Source organism: Leiobunum rupestre, chromosome 11 (assembly GCF_980474605.1).
Source record: "Leiobunum rupestre chromosome 11, qqLeiRupe1.1.hap1, whole genome shotgun sequence".
NCBI lineage: Eukaryota > Metazoa > Arthropoda > Arachnida > Opiliones > Sclerosomatidae > Leiobunum > Leiobunum rupestre.
In genome coordinates, this window is record NC_143394.1 from 26,791,604 (window position 1) to 26,811,344 (window position 19,741).

Consider the following 19,741-nt stretch of genomic DNA (forward strand, 5'->3'; position numbering starts at 1 on the left):
CAGAAATTCAGCAAATTAGACAATCCCATAAATAAGTCCAGTTTATGACGTTTATGGGAATATAATTACAGATCTTGCCCGTTATTTGATTTCACTACTTTTATGGCCTAGAGTAATATAGGACGTGACGTTTTTGTTTAAAGGACCTTGCAATTTTTAACCGAATGGTTTTTGGGTGGATTTTACGCCTTTTTGTTTATAACAATAGAAGTGAAGTTATTATAATACCTTCAAACGTAACAAAGCGGAAATAATATTTATAAACAAAATTGGAAAGTGAACTTTCACCTATTTAGAATATTGAGAACTGCCTAGCTCTTTCGCCAACATTGTGTACGTTTAGATATTGTTTACTTTAATTTTTTGAAAATGTGACGTCATTATGCTCTTTAATTCATTTTTTAATGTTAATAAATAAGCTTGTACGATTGTTATTAAACTTTACACGTTTTGAACTGTGTTTATTACTCATTGGCATCGTTTACCGCCCTCTGACGGCACACTGCCCACCCTGACACTGGCGAGACACTTCGAACTCACTGCACCTCTTTCACTTAGAAACAACCTATAAATCATTAGCATTCGAATGTTTAATCTATTTCCCTAGGACAAGATAGGAAGTAGTTTTGGATGACGTAGGGTACGCGACGATAGTATTAATAGTTGTAGACTGAACTAAGGCTTGGTTCAATAGAAAACAGGGTATTTAAATACGGAGCAGCTACAAAAGAGCGAGAAATGGCTTGTTTCAATAGAAAACAGGGTAATTAAATACGAAATAACTACAAAAGAAACATAATTTTTTTATTTCAATGAAAAACAGGAATGTGCATTCGGAGAAGCTACAAAGGGCCAAAGATGGCTGGTTTCAATGGAAAACAAGGTAATTAAAAACGAATCAGCTACAAAAGAACCAGAAATTGCTAACCTAACCTAACCCTAACCTAACCTAACCTAACCTAAACCAACCTAACCCTAAACTAACCCTAACCTTACCTTAACCTAACCTTAACCTAACAAGCCTTGAAACGAGCCATTTCTCACTCTTTTGTAGCTGCTCCGTATTTAATCAATATTCTAGTCTACAACTATTAATACAATCGTCGCGAACCATACGTCACCCAAAACAAGTATTGGGGCAGATGTAAACTACAGTCACAAGATCTGTTATTATATTCCCATAAACGTCATAAACTGGACTTATTTATCGACAAGCCCTATGGCGGACAACCCCCACCCTGACACTCGCAAGACTTTTGTTGTCGAACTCAGCGCCCCTTTTTACCTACAATCCACCTATAAATATGTTCCATACATAGTTTCCAAGTACATCCGTCATAGCGGGCATTTTAACCTTTAAGACAGTTTTTCGAACACAGCACCACTTTTTCACCTAGAATCAACCATCAAACCTTCTGCATAATTTTTTTAAATCACTTGTCGCTCCGGTTTAGTACTTCTTATGTGTTTATTACTCCATGGTTTCGTTACCGACGCGCTGAACTGTACATTTGTCGCCATAGCTCAAGAACTATACCAGATATGAACTTCTCCTTTGGTAGGACACAATGGAAGCTTAATATGAAACTGTATACCAAATTTCATTTAAATCGGTTCAGTAGTTTTTGCTGTAGAGCGGTCTGCGAGGAGAAGATGGAAGAAGAAGAAGAAGAAAAATTAAGCCTTACTTTGCCCCATCACTACGAAACGTCGCGTCAACCCTGTTCGATGGAATTCGTATATGTTTGTCGCGTGCCTGTAACCTTTCAAACGATACATCACTTGTTTTGATACGACCTATAGTTTTTGAGATACGAGGGGGTAAAATCGGCTTCATTCTGACTCGAGATAATATAGCAAGTGCTCGGGTAGGTGTTCTTTACCCGGACCTTGCATAGGGACTACTGTCCCTTTTGATTAATATGCAAAACATAAGATTTTATTCGGATAATTTTCGGTTATGGATAAAACAAATGAAACGGATATTTCTTGTCCATACCCCGAGCTCTAAAATTTATCTTGGGATAGGGATGCCCAAGATTACAATTCTAAAGATTGTCATTTTCAAGTCCGAGAACACCATCCCAAGGTCGAGATCGCCATGTTTGTACTAGCTATTTTTATCGTAAGATTTTTTACTTTCGAGATAAACATTTTGAAGGTTGAGATCGCTATTTTCAAAGATGAGGTCACCATTTACTGAAGGTCACCATTTCTTAGGTTCTTGAAGAGGTTCTCATAGAGTAAAATGACAGTGACAATAAGAAACAAAATATCAAATTTTAGGACAACAAGAAACAATATAAAATTTTAGGACAACAAGAAACAGGTTCTATACTATTGGACCGAATCCCGTTTGACCGAATCCCATTGAACCGAAAAGTATTTTCGTTTATAGCCCAACATGGCGGGATTCAGTTGAATGGGAAATTTAAATCTGGTTCATTTTCACTTCGGGTAGGTTAGTTCAGGTTGGGTTAGGTTAGGTTAGGTTAGTTCGGGTTGGGTTAGGTTAGGTTGGGTTGGGTTAGGTTAGGTTAGGTTAGTTCAGGTTGGGTTGGGTTGTGTTAGGTTAGGTGAGGTTAGGTTGGGTTAGGTTAGATATGGTAGGCAACTATTTAACGTCGGGTCTTATCAAGGTTATTTTCCAAAATTAAACCCGGAAAATATCAAATTTCAAGGGAAAAAGGTCTAAAAATACACGTCGGTACGAAATAATAAATATTTAAGACATAGTTTAGTCCAAATTAGATATACTATCGTCACGTAACCTACGATATATAAATATGTATCACTAACGGTATATTGGTTTTCGGTCGATTGGAATTCGGTTGAATGGTACATTCGGACGAATGGGATTTCTGTCCAATGGTCTACAATCCAAGAAACAATAACAAATTTTAGAACAATAAGAAACACTGGTTTAAGGGGTTTCCCCCGAGTTCTACGGTTTCCCCTTCCATAAGATCTTGTAGAGGTTAACGTTAATAGTTAGTGTAGGGAGCTGTTGGCTCGCGTGACATGTAGGGCTTGCTACCACTCTCCTACGCATTGTAACCCGGCCACCTGTTTAAAGGCATAATAAGTCGCTAGATGACTTGGGTATTAGCCTAGCCTAGCTGATAGCTGACAATATCAAATTTTAGGACAATATGAAACAATATCAAATTTTAGAACAATACGAAACAAAATATCAAATTTTAGGACAATAAGAAACAATATCAAATTTTAGGACAATATGAAACAATATCAAATTTTAGGACAATATTAAACAATATCAAATTTTAGGACAATACGAAACAAAATATCAAATTTTATTACAATAAAAAACAATATCAAATTTTAGGAAAATAAGAAACAATATCAAATTTTATGACAATAAGAAACAATATCAAGTTTTAGGACCATAAGAAAAAATATCAAATTTTAGGACAATAAGAAACAATAGAGTCAAAAGAAATTTCCCTGCAGAAAGGCAAATCACGTGAGTATCTCAAGTTAGACATAGAGCAATTAATACAACATCGATGGATAAGACTTTTATACAATGTTAATTTGAACCTTTAAAAATTAAGCTTAAAAGATATGAAAATAATATATAGACCAATAATATAGGAATACTGCTAATACCATAAGTAACATAATTGACCTATTCCCCCCTCTGGGGTGGCGGAGTGGTTAGCACTTTCGCCTCGCAGCAAGAGGAGCCGGGTTCGATCCCAGCTTGTGGCACTGGGTGAAAACTCGGAACAACTCTTTCTGCGTTGAGTTTGCAAGTTCTCTCCTCACTGGTTTAAGGGGTTTTCCCCCGAGCTCTTCGGTTTCCCCTTCCATAAAAACTTGTCGAGGTTAACGGTAATAGTTAGTGTAGGGAGCTGTTGGCTCGATCGTGTGGCATGCAGGGCTTACCACCACCCTCCTACGCATTGTAACCCGGCCACCTGAATTAAAGGCTTCAAAAGCTGATTTATTATAATAATCGTTTTAGCAAAAAAATTAAGTATCCATTTCGAAGAAAAATTGGTTTCTTTTATTTCGTATAAACCAAGCCGAGGCGTCGGAACCGGTAGGGCAGAAAGGCGGACTATGAAATCCGAGATGGCCCAAGGTTCCTAAAAAATATCTTTGGGCTTAGCCTAGGAAGAAGAAAACTACGCATCCTGGAACAGAAAATCATATCACCCCAATACGGGCTCCCCGATCTCTCAAAGGCCACTCAAACCTTTGAACACACGATTTTTAGCGCCATCCTATGGCAGCCAGAGTAACAATTTTTTTTGAAATTTCGTCTGCTAGTTGTTTTAAACTTTGGAATTTTGAATTTCTCAGGCAGTAACGGATTTTAAGGCAAAATAATTCTTATTCCTACCAGGTTTAGGAACTGGGTAAAAAGTTATATTCTTATCATTACTACGACAAAAGCAGCAGTATTTCCCTATTATTTAACTCCCATAAAAACGCATTCTACTTAAACTATTTAAACACTATTTGTTTCCACTATTAAAATCCGATCGGGGTTCATTCGCGATTAAAAACAAATAAACATTCCCACGTGTTCCAGACTCCCAGCCCGATTATAAGAACCAATGCAGAAAATTTTTAAAAATTGCAAATTTTCTACGCTAGATGTCAGTTTTTAACAGTTGTCCAAGAGTTTGAAGTTGGCATTCATGCTGCACCCCGATTTCCACTTCAGAAGTCCAATTTCATCCTCCTCGGCTCAGCCCTAACGGATTTTCAGTTCGATTTTGTAGTAAGTATTTTATTTAAAAAAATATTAGTCTGATTTAAAAAAACGCAGTTACAATTGTCAATGCTTTTCTATTATCTAGACTTTACTAAAACAAAGAATTAATTTGAACATTTAGCTAAAGGTTTTAAACAATGGAAGGTGAAAGGCCTTTCTATTAAGTAACATTGGCCTTCTGGTTTTGATGTTGCTGCTACGTCACGGGTGACGTATTGATGACGTGTTACTACGAAAAGCCCGGACATAAGAGTAAATTCGACGAGGCACCCTGTTTTTAACCATAATCTGAACTGAACTTCTACGTTTTTCGTGACGAATGAGCTACATAAATTCAGCAAGCGTAGCTTATTTTATAGAAAGGCCTGACCGTCCAAAGGGAACTCAGATTCGGTAACATTTACTGAACATTTTTGTTAGTACTCTATAACTAATTGTTACTAATAAGTATCCCACTTCTACTCTTACTTCTCTAAAGCAGTGTTTCGACGTGGAACAATCCCGTTCCATAAATAATATGGAAAATCCTGAAAGTTTCCAGCCTGGACATGTCATTTAAAGCTGTACTTTTGCAAATTGAAATATAATGTTACTACTCAAAAATAAATAGCTAAAAATTGCTATGAAATTATTTGTTTTTAGCTTTTCATATTAGCAACGCTCCACTTTTTAACAATATTGAAAACGTAGCTAGACTACAATATAAACAGTGTCTTTCGTTTTTGTATGGCAATAAAATATTTATTTCTTCTTAAACATTTATATGCCTTAAAAATATGTTCAGTATTCTATTATTTTCACTGATAATAATATTTTTTGATAAGTATCGTATTAATTGCCAGGTTATTTATTGTTACGGCCAGAAAAAAAATGTGTGTGTTTTTTTTTAAGTATCGCAAGTGGTAAAATTGTTAAAGTATAGTTTTTCGTCGATGTGGACGAAATTTCCAACCCCTTTAAGTATACTTTGTCACTAGCGGAATAATTTTAAAATAAATTACACATCTTAAAATATTGGTGTATTTAATTTTTTGAGACTCATTTTGAAATGAAATATTGTCCTAATAATATTCCGCATAGTTTCACTTATTTAATGTAGAAAAAATAATCGTCGTTTAATTATAGATAACTTTTTACCGTTCACAGAGAACTTTTCATCGCTTACAGAGAACTTTTCATCGTTTACAGAGAACTTTTCATCGTTTATAGATGACGTTTACAGTTCATAGATAACTTTACCGTTCATAGAGAGCTTTTAACACACAATCCTAAGGATTTGTGTGTATTAGTCTCACGTACAGTGTAGCCGTTGCCGATGCCGCCGATGGCGCCGTGTAGCGCATATCTCTTCAACCAGTGGCGTAAATACGCCAATGCAGCCAATGCGGTGCGTTGGGGCCCACCCCACTAATGGGTCCCATAAACCTTTACTTAGTCGACTGTCCGATCGGCCGTCTCACGAAATAACACCGTATACATGTATATTTTTAAAGAGAGTATTACCGTGATGTGATTATCACGATATTACAAGCCAGTGACGTAAATAGGCCAACGCACCCAATCGCTTACATTGGAACGCACAAAAATCTTATCTTGCATTGGGGCCGAATTTTCCTAGCTACGCCACTGTCTTCATCGGTTAGGGCTAGAAGAGTAAATGATATCTCGTTCGAGTCAGTGGCGTAGCCAGGATTTTGTTTCGGAGGGGTGGGGGGCACGCCATTGAAACAAAAGTAAAAAAATAAAAATATTTGACGTACGACCATACGTTTCGGGGGGGGGGGGCATGTGCCCCTGTAGTTTTCAGGGTAAGTTACTGGACCCTTATTTTCGTGGTTTTATATTTTCGCCAAAACATCTACATACAGTTCCCTAATTTAAGTCCGATTTTCATGAAAGTTATATTTTTGAATAGCTGTGGTTTACATATAACCTAGAATTGCAAATACGTTCCTTAAATTTAATTCTAAGTAATGTTTTTTGGGCAGCGTATCCGGCCCCCGGCAATTTCCAACATTGTAAATCCGCGTGTTTATAGAGGTCTACGCGCCCGTTTCCCTCTGGTGTTTTTCAAGGCCGCTCAGAGTGGGCCGCGCTTTCAACGTATGACCAGAAGTAACAATTAAGTATGACACTGATCGACCTAGTCTTCAGCGTATGACCAGAAGTAACACTCAACGTAACAAATAAGTGTGATCAGAACTAACAAATAAGTGTGACCCGTTTCCCTCTGGTGTTTTTCAAGGCCGCTCAGAGTGGGCCGCGCTTTCAACGTATGACCAGAAGTAACAATTAAGTATGACACTGATCGACCTAGTCTTCAGCGTATGACCAGAAGTAACACTCAACGTAACAAATAAGTGTGATCAGAAGTAACAAATAAGTGTGATCAGAAGTAACAAATAAGTGTGATCAGAAGTAACAAATAAGTATGAAACTGATCGAACTAGTCTTTGTCGTATAACCAGAAGAAATAAGTGTAACACTCAACGGCTGACTAGCAGTAACAAATAAATGTAAATTTGTATTTATGTGTGACCGTGGATATATTTTGGTTGTGATACCGGCGTTGCAGGTTGCTGTAAATAGCTCAAACAAACTTAACACATTAGAAGGATTGTGTGTATTCTGAACGTCATACGTCTTGTTAACATTTATAAAGATCTTTTTACCGTTCATATAGAACTTTTATTTCTCGTAGATAACTTTTTCCTACCGTAGATAACTTTTTCCTCCCGTAGATAACTTTTTCCTACCGTAGATAACTTTTTCCTCCCGTAGATAACTTTTTACCTACGGTAGATACCTTTTAACCTCCCGTAGATAACTTTTTACCTACGGTAGATACCTTTTAACCTCTCGTAGATAACTCTTTAGCTCTCGTAAAGAACATTTTAGCTATCGTAGATAACTTTTTACCTCCCAGAGCAGGGCCGGATTAACGCTATGGGGGGCCCTGTGCAAAGTAGCATTTGGGGCCCCTAAAAAATTCAGAAGTTACTTTTTGACTTGAAATAATAATATTAAAAAAAAATTGAAAACACATTTATTCAAACTCGGGGCCCCTGTGCCATGGCACACTTGGCACATGCCTTAATACGGCCCTGTCCCAGAGAGATTTTCTACCTTTCTGTTAAACCTGGCGGCAGAAATGTAAAATTCTTTAATCATCTCTTTATTGTTCCTTTAATAAAACGGTGTTTAAAGTTATTAAATATAATAATATCTAGGAGCAACAAACACAACACCCCATGTTGGGGGGAGTTTGAGTTTGAGGGTTCCCACAAAGTTTGAACTTAAGCGGCTTGCTTAAGTTCGGGTCCGAGACTGATTTTTGGGGAGAGCTTGCGGCGGACTGAAACACCGATAAGCGAGACCTAATTAGAATAAATGAAACACAATTTTTCTATAGCTAACTAAACTTTATTTTTACTATTGGTGGCTCGTTTAGAATGAGCCCTAAGAAATGTTGTTGCTCCTTACAAAATTTGGAGGAGAAGTACTTCTTCTTTTCAAAAAGTTTCTCTCTTTTAAGATACAAAGGGTTTATCCCCCTTTAGGAGGGGTCGAAATTGGGGGTGCGAGAATTCGGCCAAGGACAGCGCGTAGGCTCTATAATGCTACGGGAAGAAGACCCCGAGCGGACCCGAGGTTAGTAATGCCCAAATTTTCCACTCTTTCCTCGGAGAATTCTCGCTCCCTTCACACAATACACGGGATATTGCACCACGTGTTGAAAATGCCGTTGACTATTTTATTTAGTTTTTTTTTTCAAAGGGATTATAATACTTGGCATACATTTATATTTCTTAAATTCTATACAGTTTTACAATTATTTTTACTTTTAATTTTAGCTTTGGATTTTAAGTCTGACAATTTTTACAATGCTTTTTATTTTACAAACGTTTGACAACAATATTTGAATTAAATTTATAAGCGTTGCGCAATTGCTCTAATCGCCGATTTTTCTACACTCCCGCCCGAAATGCGACTACAGCATTTCGACAACGTTAATCGCGCGCTTGTAAATCTCTAATTTCCAATCCGTATAAGAGTTGGATCGGTCTTCTCAACACTGTTCCGTTCGAGGTTCTTACGAGACACGACCTAACTTTACCATCGCGTCCGATCTGAAGTTCTTGTATAACACCCATTTTCCACATGTGTTTCGATACCTTATCGTCGTGTACCAAAACCACGTCGTTAACCTGGTAGTTAGTTTCAGTTTTAGTTGTAGGTGTGTGATGCGCGGATCTCAGTGCCATTAAATATTCCGATTTCCATCGCGCGCAGAGTCTTTCCATTAAAATGAGACGATGCCTTTCTCTTCTTTTCATCTCCTCTCTTGTTTGATTTTTGGGGTCGATTGTTATTTTTTGTGGTGGCAAACTGGTTAATCTTCTCCCGATCAGTAGATGGGCAGGTGTCAGAGGCTCTGTCTCGTTTGCGTCCGATGACGTATAGGTCAGCGGTCTTGAATTGATGACTGCTTCTACCTCTGCTAAAACTGTCTGCATTTCTGGAAAGTCAAGGGTAGTTTTACCTAGACCTTTTTTGAGCGCTGTTTTCGTTGAGCGGACAAGCCTTTCGAAAAATCCTCCCCACCATGGGGCTCTTTCCGCGTTGAAAATCCAAGTTATTCCGTGGTTGGCGAAATAATTCCTTATTTCCGGTTGAGTTAAATTTTGCCAGATGGCCTTGAGTTCTGAATTTGCCTTTATGAAGCTCTTGGCGTTGTCTGAGATTATTTGACTTGGCAGACCTCTTTTAGCTATCAATCGTCGGAATGCTAGTAGAAGGTCTCTCGTGGACTGCGTTTGAACTAGCTCCAAATGTACCGCTCTGACTGCGGCGCACGTGAAAAGGCATATGTAAGCTTTGTGCAAGTCTTTTTCTTGGTTTCGACCCTTGACAAACAATGGTCCACAAAAGTCCACTCCAATTACCGTAAACGCTTCTGTTACGTTGCTTCGTCCCGCCGGCAGGGGAGCGAAAGGCATTTCACCGGGTTTTGACCGGTATTTTTTGCACGTGGCGCAGTTGTTGACCACTTTTTTTACTAATTGCTTTCCCGCGGGAATCCAATACCTCGTTCTTAATTGCGTGAATGTGGCCTGAATTCCCTCGTGAAGCACTTGTCCGTGACATTCTTCGGCAAGAAGATAAGCCAGTCGTTGAGCTTTGTCTAGAATCGCCGGGTGCTTTTCTTCGTAGGTAAGGTCGGCTTGTTGTAGGCGCCCACCTACGCGTAATAGTCCGTCCGTTCCTAAGATTGGCGTTAGCGTGAGAATTTTTGAGTTAGAAGGAATTTTTTCTTCGCGGATCAAGGCTTCCAGTTCCGAAGGGAAATCCATCAATTGGGTTGATTTTACCCAAAGGTTTCTTGCGTTACAAAGTTCCGAGGCGGTTAATGGATCCGTTGATATTTCGTTTTTCTTAAATTTCTCCACTGCTCTAAGTACCATTGCTGTTATTCGTAGAGGTTTTTTCCAGGTGCTGAAATTTTCTAAGGCAATTATATTTTGAATGTTCAAGGTGTTTTTTATTTTGATAGCTAATACAGTCGTTTTCCGCCTTTCGACGTCCAGGATGTCTTGTGATGGCTGCTCGGTCGGGTTCTTCGGCCATTGTTCCTTGTCTGATACCAGCCACGGTGGGCCTAAAAACCAGATATCTTCTTTCAGCAATTTTTTAACGTCAACCCCTCTTGACGGGAGATCGGCTGGGTTTTGACTGCCGGGGCAGTGTGACCAAGAACGCGGCTCCACTAACTTTTGTATTTCCGCAACTCTGTTGGATACGAACGGAAGCCAAGTCTTAGGGGTATCCTTCACCCAATGAAGCGCTATTGTTGAGTCACTCCACATGTAGACTTCGAGATTGTTTTGATCGAATATTTGTCTGACGTGGTTGACCAGCTTCGCTCCTAACAGGCATGCTAATAACTCCAACCTTGGAAGTGACATTTCCGGTTGCTTTTTTTTCAGTGGCGCCACTTTTGCTTTTGCTGTTACGAAAGAAACTCCTATTTTTCCGCTTTCCGTTTCAAATCTGACGTATATCACCGCTCCATACGCCTTGATACTACTATCGCAGAAACAGTGTAAGTGTTGGGCTTTGATTTTCTCGTTGTAGTAGCATCTTCGTAATTTTAATTCTTGGAGCTCTACCATTTCATTGCTCCATTTTTGAAATTCCTTAATAATTTCGATTGGAAGCTCTTCGTCCCAAGTTTTTTCGAGAGCCCAAAGTGTTTGAAAAAGGATCTTCGCCCGTATGGTATAGGGTGCTAAGATGCCTATTGGATCAAAGATCTGTGCGACGGTACTTAGAATAAATCGTTTGGTTTTCTTTGGATTTTTGAGACCCTCCAAAATATTGGCGAAGTCGAAAGTGATGACGTCCTGATTTGTATCCCATTGTAGTCCTAAGACCTTGTGCGAGGCGTTGGCTTCTGTTGAATTTTCTTCGGTTGGAAAATTGTTGTCCTCTCTCCATTTCTTTTCTAAAGCCTTTGAGTTTGAGCTCCACTTTCGTAGGCGCATTCCTGCTTCCTTCATGATTTTATTTGCATTTGAGGACATTTCGTAGGCCTTTTTCTCATCTTTATTTCCGGTCACCAAGTCATCCACGTAGACATCATTGAGAAGCGCAATAACTTCCTCCTTGTTTTGGTCGTATTTTTTCAAATGCAGTTTGATTGTAGCTGCCAAAAGGAATGGTGAGCTGGTAACTCCGAACGCAGCCCGTGTGACCCGAAGAACCTGGAATTCGTCTTTTTTTATTTTGCCGTCTTCTTCGATTACCCAAAGAAATCTTAGGGAATCTCTGTCTTCTGGTGCCAACTCCACTTGGAGAAAGGCCTTTTCTAGATCTGCGGTTATGGCTACAGGGTGTTTGCGAAAGCGCAGCCAAAGCGTAAGAAGTTCTGGGTTTAAGTTCGGCCCACTGGCCAAGCAATCGTTCAGTGAAGGCGCTCCTGTTGCGTGAGCTGACGCGTCGTACACGACACGTAGCTTTGTGGTGCTACTGGCTTCTCTCTTGACTCCTTGGTGAGGGAGATAAAACGTCCCTGGATTCTCTGGCGTCTCTACTATTTCAACAATCCCGTTTTCTCGCTGTTCGTTGATAATGCTTTTGTAATCTTCGTAGTATTGCGGGTTTTCTTCAAATTTCTTGATTAATGGTTTCAGGCGTTTGATTGCTACGTTGAAATTGTTAGGTAGGTTTGATTTTCCCGTGAGCCACGGTTGTTTGACTTGGTAGCGTTCTCCTTGAAAGATGGCGCTGGCTTCGAATTCTTCCACTATTTTGACGTTTGTAGGGACTAGGTCTTCGTTAGAACTGATGCCAAGCGACTCCAGTTCCCAAAAGTTTTTTATTGTGTCCGATACTTTCTTTTCTTCCGTACTGATACGTAGTACTTGGATTATTTCGCAATTGTTGACTCCAGTTTGATTGACGTTTATGGGTCCTTGTAAAGTCCATCCTAGCTTAGTTTCTTGCGCAACTAGCGACGGACTTAACCTCTGGAGGTTGTTTGTGACGAACTGCCAATAAAAGTCGCTTCCTATTAATACTTCTACGTGGCAGGTCGTTTTTGGTCCTTGACCGAATTCATCCGCCAGCTGGTAGTTGTTCGTTTTGATAAACTTTTCCATTTCTTCACAGTCTACATTCGTGACCGCTTGACAGAGGTAAGGAACCTCGATTGCTACGACTTGGATTTTGCTTCCGTTTTCTTTGACGTTTTCCAGGGTTAGCAATACCTTCCTTCTTCTCGAGGACTCTGGGTTTTCATTTCCGAAGTTGTTGATAGTAAGCAGAGTGACTCCTACTACTGGGAGGTTGAGTTGACGCGATATTCTTTCGTGAATGAATGTGGCTTCGCTTCCGCCGTCCAGGAGGCATCTCACACGCGACATTTTGTTTGTTGAGTCGCGGGGGTTTCTCGCTATCGCGTGCGCCGTCTGAAGAAATACGGTCCGGTTGACCGTTACGGAGGTGCAGGTTTTGAGCTCGGCGGAGGCCTTTTCCTTGGTTCTCGCGGTTTCTTCGAATTTCGGCGCTCCTTTGAAGGTTTTTTGGTGGGTTAGATTCGCGTGGCTTGCCGGACACACAGCCATGTTGTGATTTTTTTACAGATACGGCACGTTCTATATTTTGATGGACAATTTCTCACACCGTGATTTCTTTTGAGACAATTGAAACATCTTCCATCCGCGCTAATTTTTTCCCGCTTTGAATTTATTGAATGCGTGGAACAATTTCCCGATCCGTGGGTGTCAACTTCACAGAAAATGCAGAAGAAGACGCCCTGGGCGCCTTGCGAAACTACTTGCGTTGAAAGAGCTGACGCGGAACCAGAATAATGATTGGCACTGTTATTCCGGTACTCCGGTTTTGACGATTTCGCGGGGTGTTGGGGTTCACTTTTTTCTTTTTCAATTTTTCCGCCTAACATGCTGCACCTTTCGCGGCTTTCAACCTCTTTTCGCAGAAACGCGACGAGCGTGTCTGCGTTCCATTCGGCGTCCGACGTACGCGTACGGCTAAACTCGAGCCTTATTTCTTCGGGTAAGGCTTGTAAAATAGCGGGGCACAAACACGAACTGCTACTGCTAGTATCGCTACCGAGAGCCTTTAAACTGCGAATATGATATTCGCACGACAAGAGCAAATTGCGCAACGCTTTTATATCCCTTACTTTAGTGACAGGTTCTAATTTTAACATTAATTTTTGATGGTGATGAATCATAGCGTCTGTACGCCCATAAGTCTCTTTCAACAATTTTACAGCCTCATCATAAGAACTATCTGAACAATCAGCTTCGTAACTCGATACCAAATTTCTAGCCTCACCAGTTAAATAAGACAATAAATAATTGAATTTTTCTACCTTCGGAAGATTGGTGTTATCCACTGCTGCCTTGTATCGGCTCCAGAATCCGTTGAATTTGAGAAGGTCTCCATCGAAGGTTGGCATTTTTAGTTCGGGTAATTTAGTCACTGATAACTGTCCGTTGTTTCCCATGACGAAAGCACTAGCGGTTGCGTTGAGAGTTTGTTGATTGTTATTGTTTTGAGGGGCGTTGTTCCCTTGCGTCGCGGCGGCTCGTAGTTTTCGGTTGGCCCTTGACTTGGCTAGGGTGATTTTGTCGGCATATTTTTCAGCATCCTTTAGTTCCTTGCGCAGCTCCTTGAGGTTGATCGTTACGTCTTGTACGTTCCTCTCCAGAGGACTCAGCACTGATTCCTTTTGCGTGAGTAGGTGTAAGTTGTCTTCGATTTCTACGACGCTTGAGTTTGATTCCAGCATCAGCGCCTCCAGTTCGTTAGTAATTTTTGTTACTTGCGACCTTGCCGTTTTTCTTTGGGTCTTCAGCCGTTGGACAGCCATTGACTCCTTTGGGTTTGCATCCTCTTCTCCGGAAGCGTCCGTGTAATCGGTTTCCGATCCCGAAGGCTCCTCTCCGTTGTGGTTTGCAGCTTGGTCCTTTTGTTTTGTTAATTGATCTTTATTTTTTGCCATTTTGATTTCTTTTTCACTACTCTATATTGAGTCCCGCACTGCGAACTTTTTATCGCGAGGTTTGAATTAGTCCCGGGTTTCGGCACCAAATGTTGGGGGGAGTTTGAGTTTGAGGGTTCCCACAAAGTTTGAACTTAAGCGGCTTGCTTAAGTTCGGGTCCGAGACTGATTTTTGGGGAGAGCTTGCGGCGGACTGAAACACCGATAAGCGAGACCTAATTAGAATAAATGAAACACAATTTTTCTATAGCTAACTAAACTTTATTTTTACTATTGGTGGCTCGTTTAGAATGAGCCCTAAGAAATGTTGTTGCTCCTTACAAAATTTGGAGGAGAAGTACTTCTTCTTTTCAAAAGGTTTCTCTCTTTTAAGATACAAAGGGTTTATCCCCCTTTAGGAGGGGTCGAAATTGGGGGTGCGAGAATTCGGCCAAGGACAGCGCGTAGGCTCTATAATGCTACGGGAAGAAGACCCCGAGCGGACCCGAGGTTAGTAATGCCCAAATTTTCCACTCTTTCCTCGGAGAATTCTCGCTCCCTTCACACAATACACGGGATATTGCACCACGTGTTGAAAATGCCGTTGACTATTTTATTTAGTTTTTTTTTTCAAAGGGATTATAATACTTGGCATACATTTATATTTCTTAAATTCTATACAGTTTTACAATTATTTTTACTTTTAATTTTAGCTTTGGATTTTAAGTCTGACAATTTTTACAATGCTTTTTATTTTACAAACGTTTGACAACAATATTTGAATTAAATTTATAAGCGTTGCGCAATTGCTCTAATCGCCGATTTTTCTACACCCCACACAAGGAGAACGCAACCCGTCAAAAGTCGTGGATTTTCTTGTGTACGTTTTTCATTTAACGGTACAATAAAACTAACAGAAACACGTACCCCGTCTTTTATACAATATCCTATTAAATCGGTTTTAACCCCTCAAGTAGCGATTAAATCAGCTTAATGAGCTTAATTCGCTATTAAAAGAGCTTAGCTCGCGATTAAAAGATAAATCGAGATTAAAAGTTATTACATTATTTCGCATTTAGTTACTTGAAATGGCAAATTAATCTAATAAACCACAATTTTATTAATTTTACTCTCAATTTAATCACATTTATAAATAGTTCGCACTACATTATTTATTAATAATATGTTTAACCCCGATTTAATTACTTTAATTTTGTTCCGTCTTCTTATCCACGATTTAAAACATATAATGAGGAAAAATTTAATTATTTCAGATTTGGCGCCATTTTCTGATTGCGAATTCCCTTTTACTGCTGCATAGAACAAGATAAAATGTTTCTCCGAGGCCTATCTAAGTAAGAGAGATGATTTTCGCCATATTAGCTTATATGAGAGTTCGCTCTGTGAAATTAAAATGTTTAAATCCGAAACCACAAACATTTTAAGGTAGAAAATGCTTCCAAGACAGAAAACATTATCTCTGAGATGTAAAAGGTTATCGACGAGAGGTAAAAGGTTATCTATAAACGGTCAAAAGCGCTCTATGAACGAGAGGTAAAGAGTTATCTATGAACGGTAAAGTTCTCTATAAACGACGAAACGTTTTCTATGACACACTTTATTAATTATGTCCTGTTTGTAATAGTAGCCTTTTTTTTCAAACCCCAAACTATTTTTAGTGGGCATGGTGGCCTTGGTTGTGATGTTTAGAGAGGTTCTCTGTAACATTAATACCTTCTATTCTAACTAACAAAGCATAAAATTAAAAGATTTAGGTATTAAGCCCAGTTCACACTATACAATTAATTGGACCCCTTAAATGTATCCAACTAATTGTAATCAAGAAAATTGCATAGTGTGAACAGAAATAGTTGGTACCATTGTTACAATATTTCTGTTCACACTATGCAATTTTCTTGCTTACAATTAATTGGATACAATTAAGTGGCCCAGTTAATTGTATAGTGTGAACTGGGCTTTAGACTTTTAAAAATTAAATTAAAAATTATTTTACCACCGTCGAAAAATTTGGTAAAAAAATAGGTTGATATCAGAGTAGAAGGTATGTGACGTAACATGGAAGATTAATTTGTCAGTTCAATTATGTCACAGCAGATAGTAGGGGGGTACTTCTAGGGGGGTAATAGTTAGTGTAGGGAGCTGTGGCATGTAGGGCTTGCTACCACCCTCCTACGCATTGTAACCCGGCCACCTGTTTAAAAGGCATAATAAGTCGCTAGATGACTTGGGCTTAAGGTGGTGCCTTGGGTATTAGCGGCTACGCATTGTAACCCTGCCACCTGAGTTAAAAGGCTTTAAAAGTTGCTCGATGACTTAGGCCTAGGGTGGTGCTTTGGGTATTGGCCTAGCTGATTAATATTATTATCAATTACCAATACCAGACAGTGGTTTAGCCAGAACTTCGACAAGGGTGGGTCAGACTATGTTAACATTCAGAGGGACTGAAATTTTAATACAATCAAAGCTTCATTCAAGGACACCGAAACCCCCCAAACACAACTGGTACCCGAGTAGGTATTGAGGTTGCGGTTAAAAATTTAGTTACGCCACTGCTGCTGGTGTAAAATCTTCCCCCTATTTAAATCGCGCAAAAATGTCAACGAATTAAAGCCAATTTTTTCTCAAAAATAATCAATATTAAGAATAATTACAAGAAGGTATAACATAGAAACATACCTAAGTTTAAAAATCCGTTTTGTTCGCTTTTAAACAATTGTAAAACACTTTTTCTATGACAAAATAGAGGAAAGACAATATTGATATGGTGGACAATTACGAAATCAAACCTCATTTCTTGACCCTTGTCGTAATAAAAGAAATGACCATTGTCTTTTAAAATTATAACGTTTTCAAATTTCCCTTTTCATTCGTAAATCCCACATTACTGTATAAAATGAAGAAAGCAACTCGAAATCATTGCGCGGTCAAGAGGAATTTGTATATTTCCTGAAATATTTCCTCTAAAATCAAGAATTTCGTAAAAATGTCACTTTACAATAGAGAGGTCTAAATGGTAATTATATTTTAATATACGATCTTGTCCGTGTGTGAAAATGATCGAGAGACCGAAAGAGCCAATCTGGAGGGTGCCGTCACGCTAGTCTGCTCAGATGGGCCGAACAAAATTTGGGAGGGGTGATTCGACGCATCCCTAAAAAGCGTTTCGGTTTTACAGCTCGCATTTAATGCGCTTGATTCTTTGGAGCGCAAGTTCGAATCCATCGTTCCTCCGAATCGTAGCCAATCGATATGACAGTTCGGCTTACCATACTTAGTTAAACAGAAGTTAAACAGCGCTCATTACTACTTCGCCTCTCAACTTGTAAGTATTGTTTTCATTTTTTTTGCAAATCGCGTTAGTTTTCGTATCGAATATATTTTTCTACTAATAAATTAATAGAATAACTATTTCGATTTTACTAAGTCCAGCTCATATAATTATTTAAACGTTTTTACTAAAAGAAATTTCCAATAAATTCTTTTCTCAAAGTTTTTACTAAAACAAAAGACATAGGATATATACCATATTATTCCATACTAACATTTTACTAAATGATATAGCTCATATAACTCTATGCTACACATTTTTCCTAAAAGATATATCCCATATATAAATAACAAGTATTCGGGGTTACTTTTATAGTATTTGCAAGAGCCGATGACCATTGGCTCCTGAATTTGGTGTAGCTTTTTTAATATCGTTTTTTTTTGGGCAATGGATTTTTTTTTGCATTGGATTTTAATTTATGGATTTTTTCGGTTTGGCTTTTTTTCCTTGGGATTTTTGGTGTGACTACCTACTTACATAATTCTACACTAAACATTTTACTAAAAACATAGCTCACACTAGCTATTCTATGATATTATCATATTAGTATATTTATAAAAAACTATCAATTTCATATAAGTCGATTAAATAATATAGGTTAATGAAATTGGTAAATTACAATGAAAAATTAAGGTTTAGTGCCAAAATGATGTTTTTAATATCATTTAATTAATATAATTAATCAAATGCAAAAATATGTGTATTTGAAATTAAACACATAAAACACTAAATACACTTTAAAAATATATAAGCTAACAAAAGCTGGAAACTAGCGTTTGTAAATTACCACTAAAACTAACGTACCCGAACAAAATCATTAATTACCATAACTACTTGATTCTTATTGTAAACACGATCTTTAAACCAATATCCTTTTAGGGAACTTACAATGCCAGTGTGTACGCCAATGACTAATAATTGCCTCTTCAGTATCTTTCCGGTAATAGGGGCGTTAATGCATTGGCTGACAGCCAGCTCCAAATTATAATTTCCATAATAATAAAAAAACACCCAATATTTTTCTTAACCAAAAACGGTTATCTTCGTGTAAATATAGACTTTTAATTAGGAAACGTACTGTTGGCTTCGGTGCCCAGTGACCTTGGTAGTATCTAACCCCGAGTGGTTTCTTTGGAAGAAAATCAGAAGGGCGCATACCCGACCCAAAGAAGCGTAAATCCTTTTTCAAGCCTTTTTTTGCGTGGTCTTGAGATTTAAAAAAAAATACTTTTATTTGTGTCTTCTTCTTTGACGATCTTTTTGAAGTCCGAATTAGACCTTCAATTTCGAACAGAAAGTGTTTTGAGAAAAGCAACCATGCTTAGATAAGGATAGGCCCTATTGAATCTCGATAATCCCTCCCATTCACAAAAAAAAACAAATAGGGATTTAACCCCTAAAAACCAGGGTCATATCGTCTCGGGAAATAACTGGGTGTAACGTAGACTTCGGCGGAACAAATAAAATAACCGGCAAAATTTCGATTAATCATAAAAATTTTGGTTAACTGTTTATTTATGAACATTTTATACGAATAAACAACGATTTAACACGCAAAACTAATAGGTTTTTTTCTGATATTTTTTGGATAATTGTCGGTTATGAATAAAAATAAATAATTGCATAATTACTTATTCAAACGCTGATATCTAGTGTAACGCGCCACTATTTTAAGTTTCAATAGGTGCTAGCATAAATTGCTTATGTCTTGTTTAACTTGTTAAAATGTTCCACGCGCTCTTTAATATTTTATCGTAAAAGGCTCGCGCATTTTTATTATTTCAGGGAGCTCGCGCGAAATCGCTCGAGCCCGTTTACACTAAAATATCACGACGCGCGTGGATCGTTTTAACAAGTTGAACAAGACATAAATAGAGTTTATGCTAGCGTCTATTAATTGAGCAAACGCTTTGAAACGATTTCAGTGCAAGATAATTAGGTGATTTTCCATGATTTAATTATCTTTAGTGCCATAGATCATTCAGTACTAGTCGACATCTTGACCAAATTTATCGTGTTAATTATCGAACTAAAATAAATAAATATTGGACCCCACTTTCCGCAAAACACCGTAGCTACACTTAGTGTCTAGCACTTATTATTAGAGCTCGAAATTGGGCGTTAACTAGCCTCA

The 19,741-nt window shown here is 38.5% G+C and overlaps 1 protein-coding gene across 1 annotated transcript; it reads right to left on the minus strand.

Annotated features, from left to right (window-relative positions):
* Window positions 1-8,757: 8,757 nt before the first annotated feature.
* Window positions 8,758-12,672, minus strand: LOC149922082 (uncharacterized). Its single transcript, XM_090162244.1, has one exon. It carries the CDS (start codon window positions 12,670-12,672, stop codon window positions 8,758-8,760), a length of 3,915 nt encoding a protein of 1,304 aa, XP_090018370.1.
* Between the last annotated feature and the right edge of the window lie 7,069 nt (window positions 12,673-19,741).

Bases quoted from the DNA above. Each gene is read 5' to 3' on its own strand.
- LOC149922082 (XM_090162244.1), bottom strand. From the start codon at position 12,672: ATGTCGCGTGTGAGATGCCTCCTGGACGGCGGAAGCGAAGCCACATTC.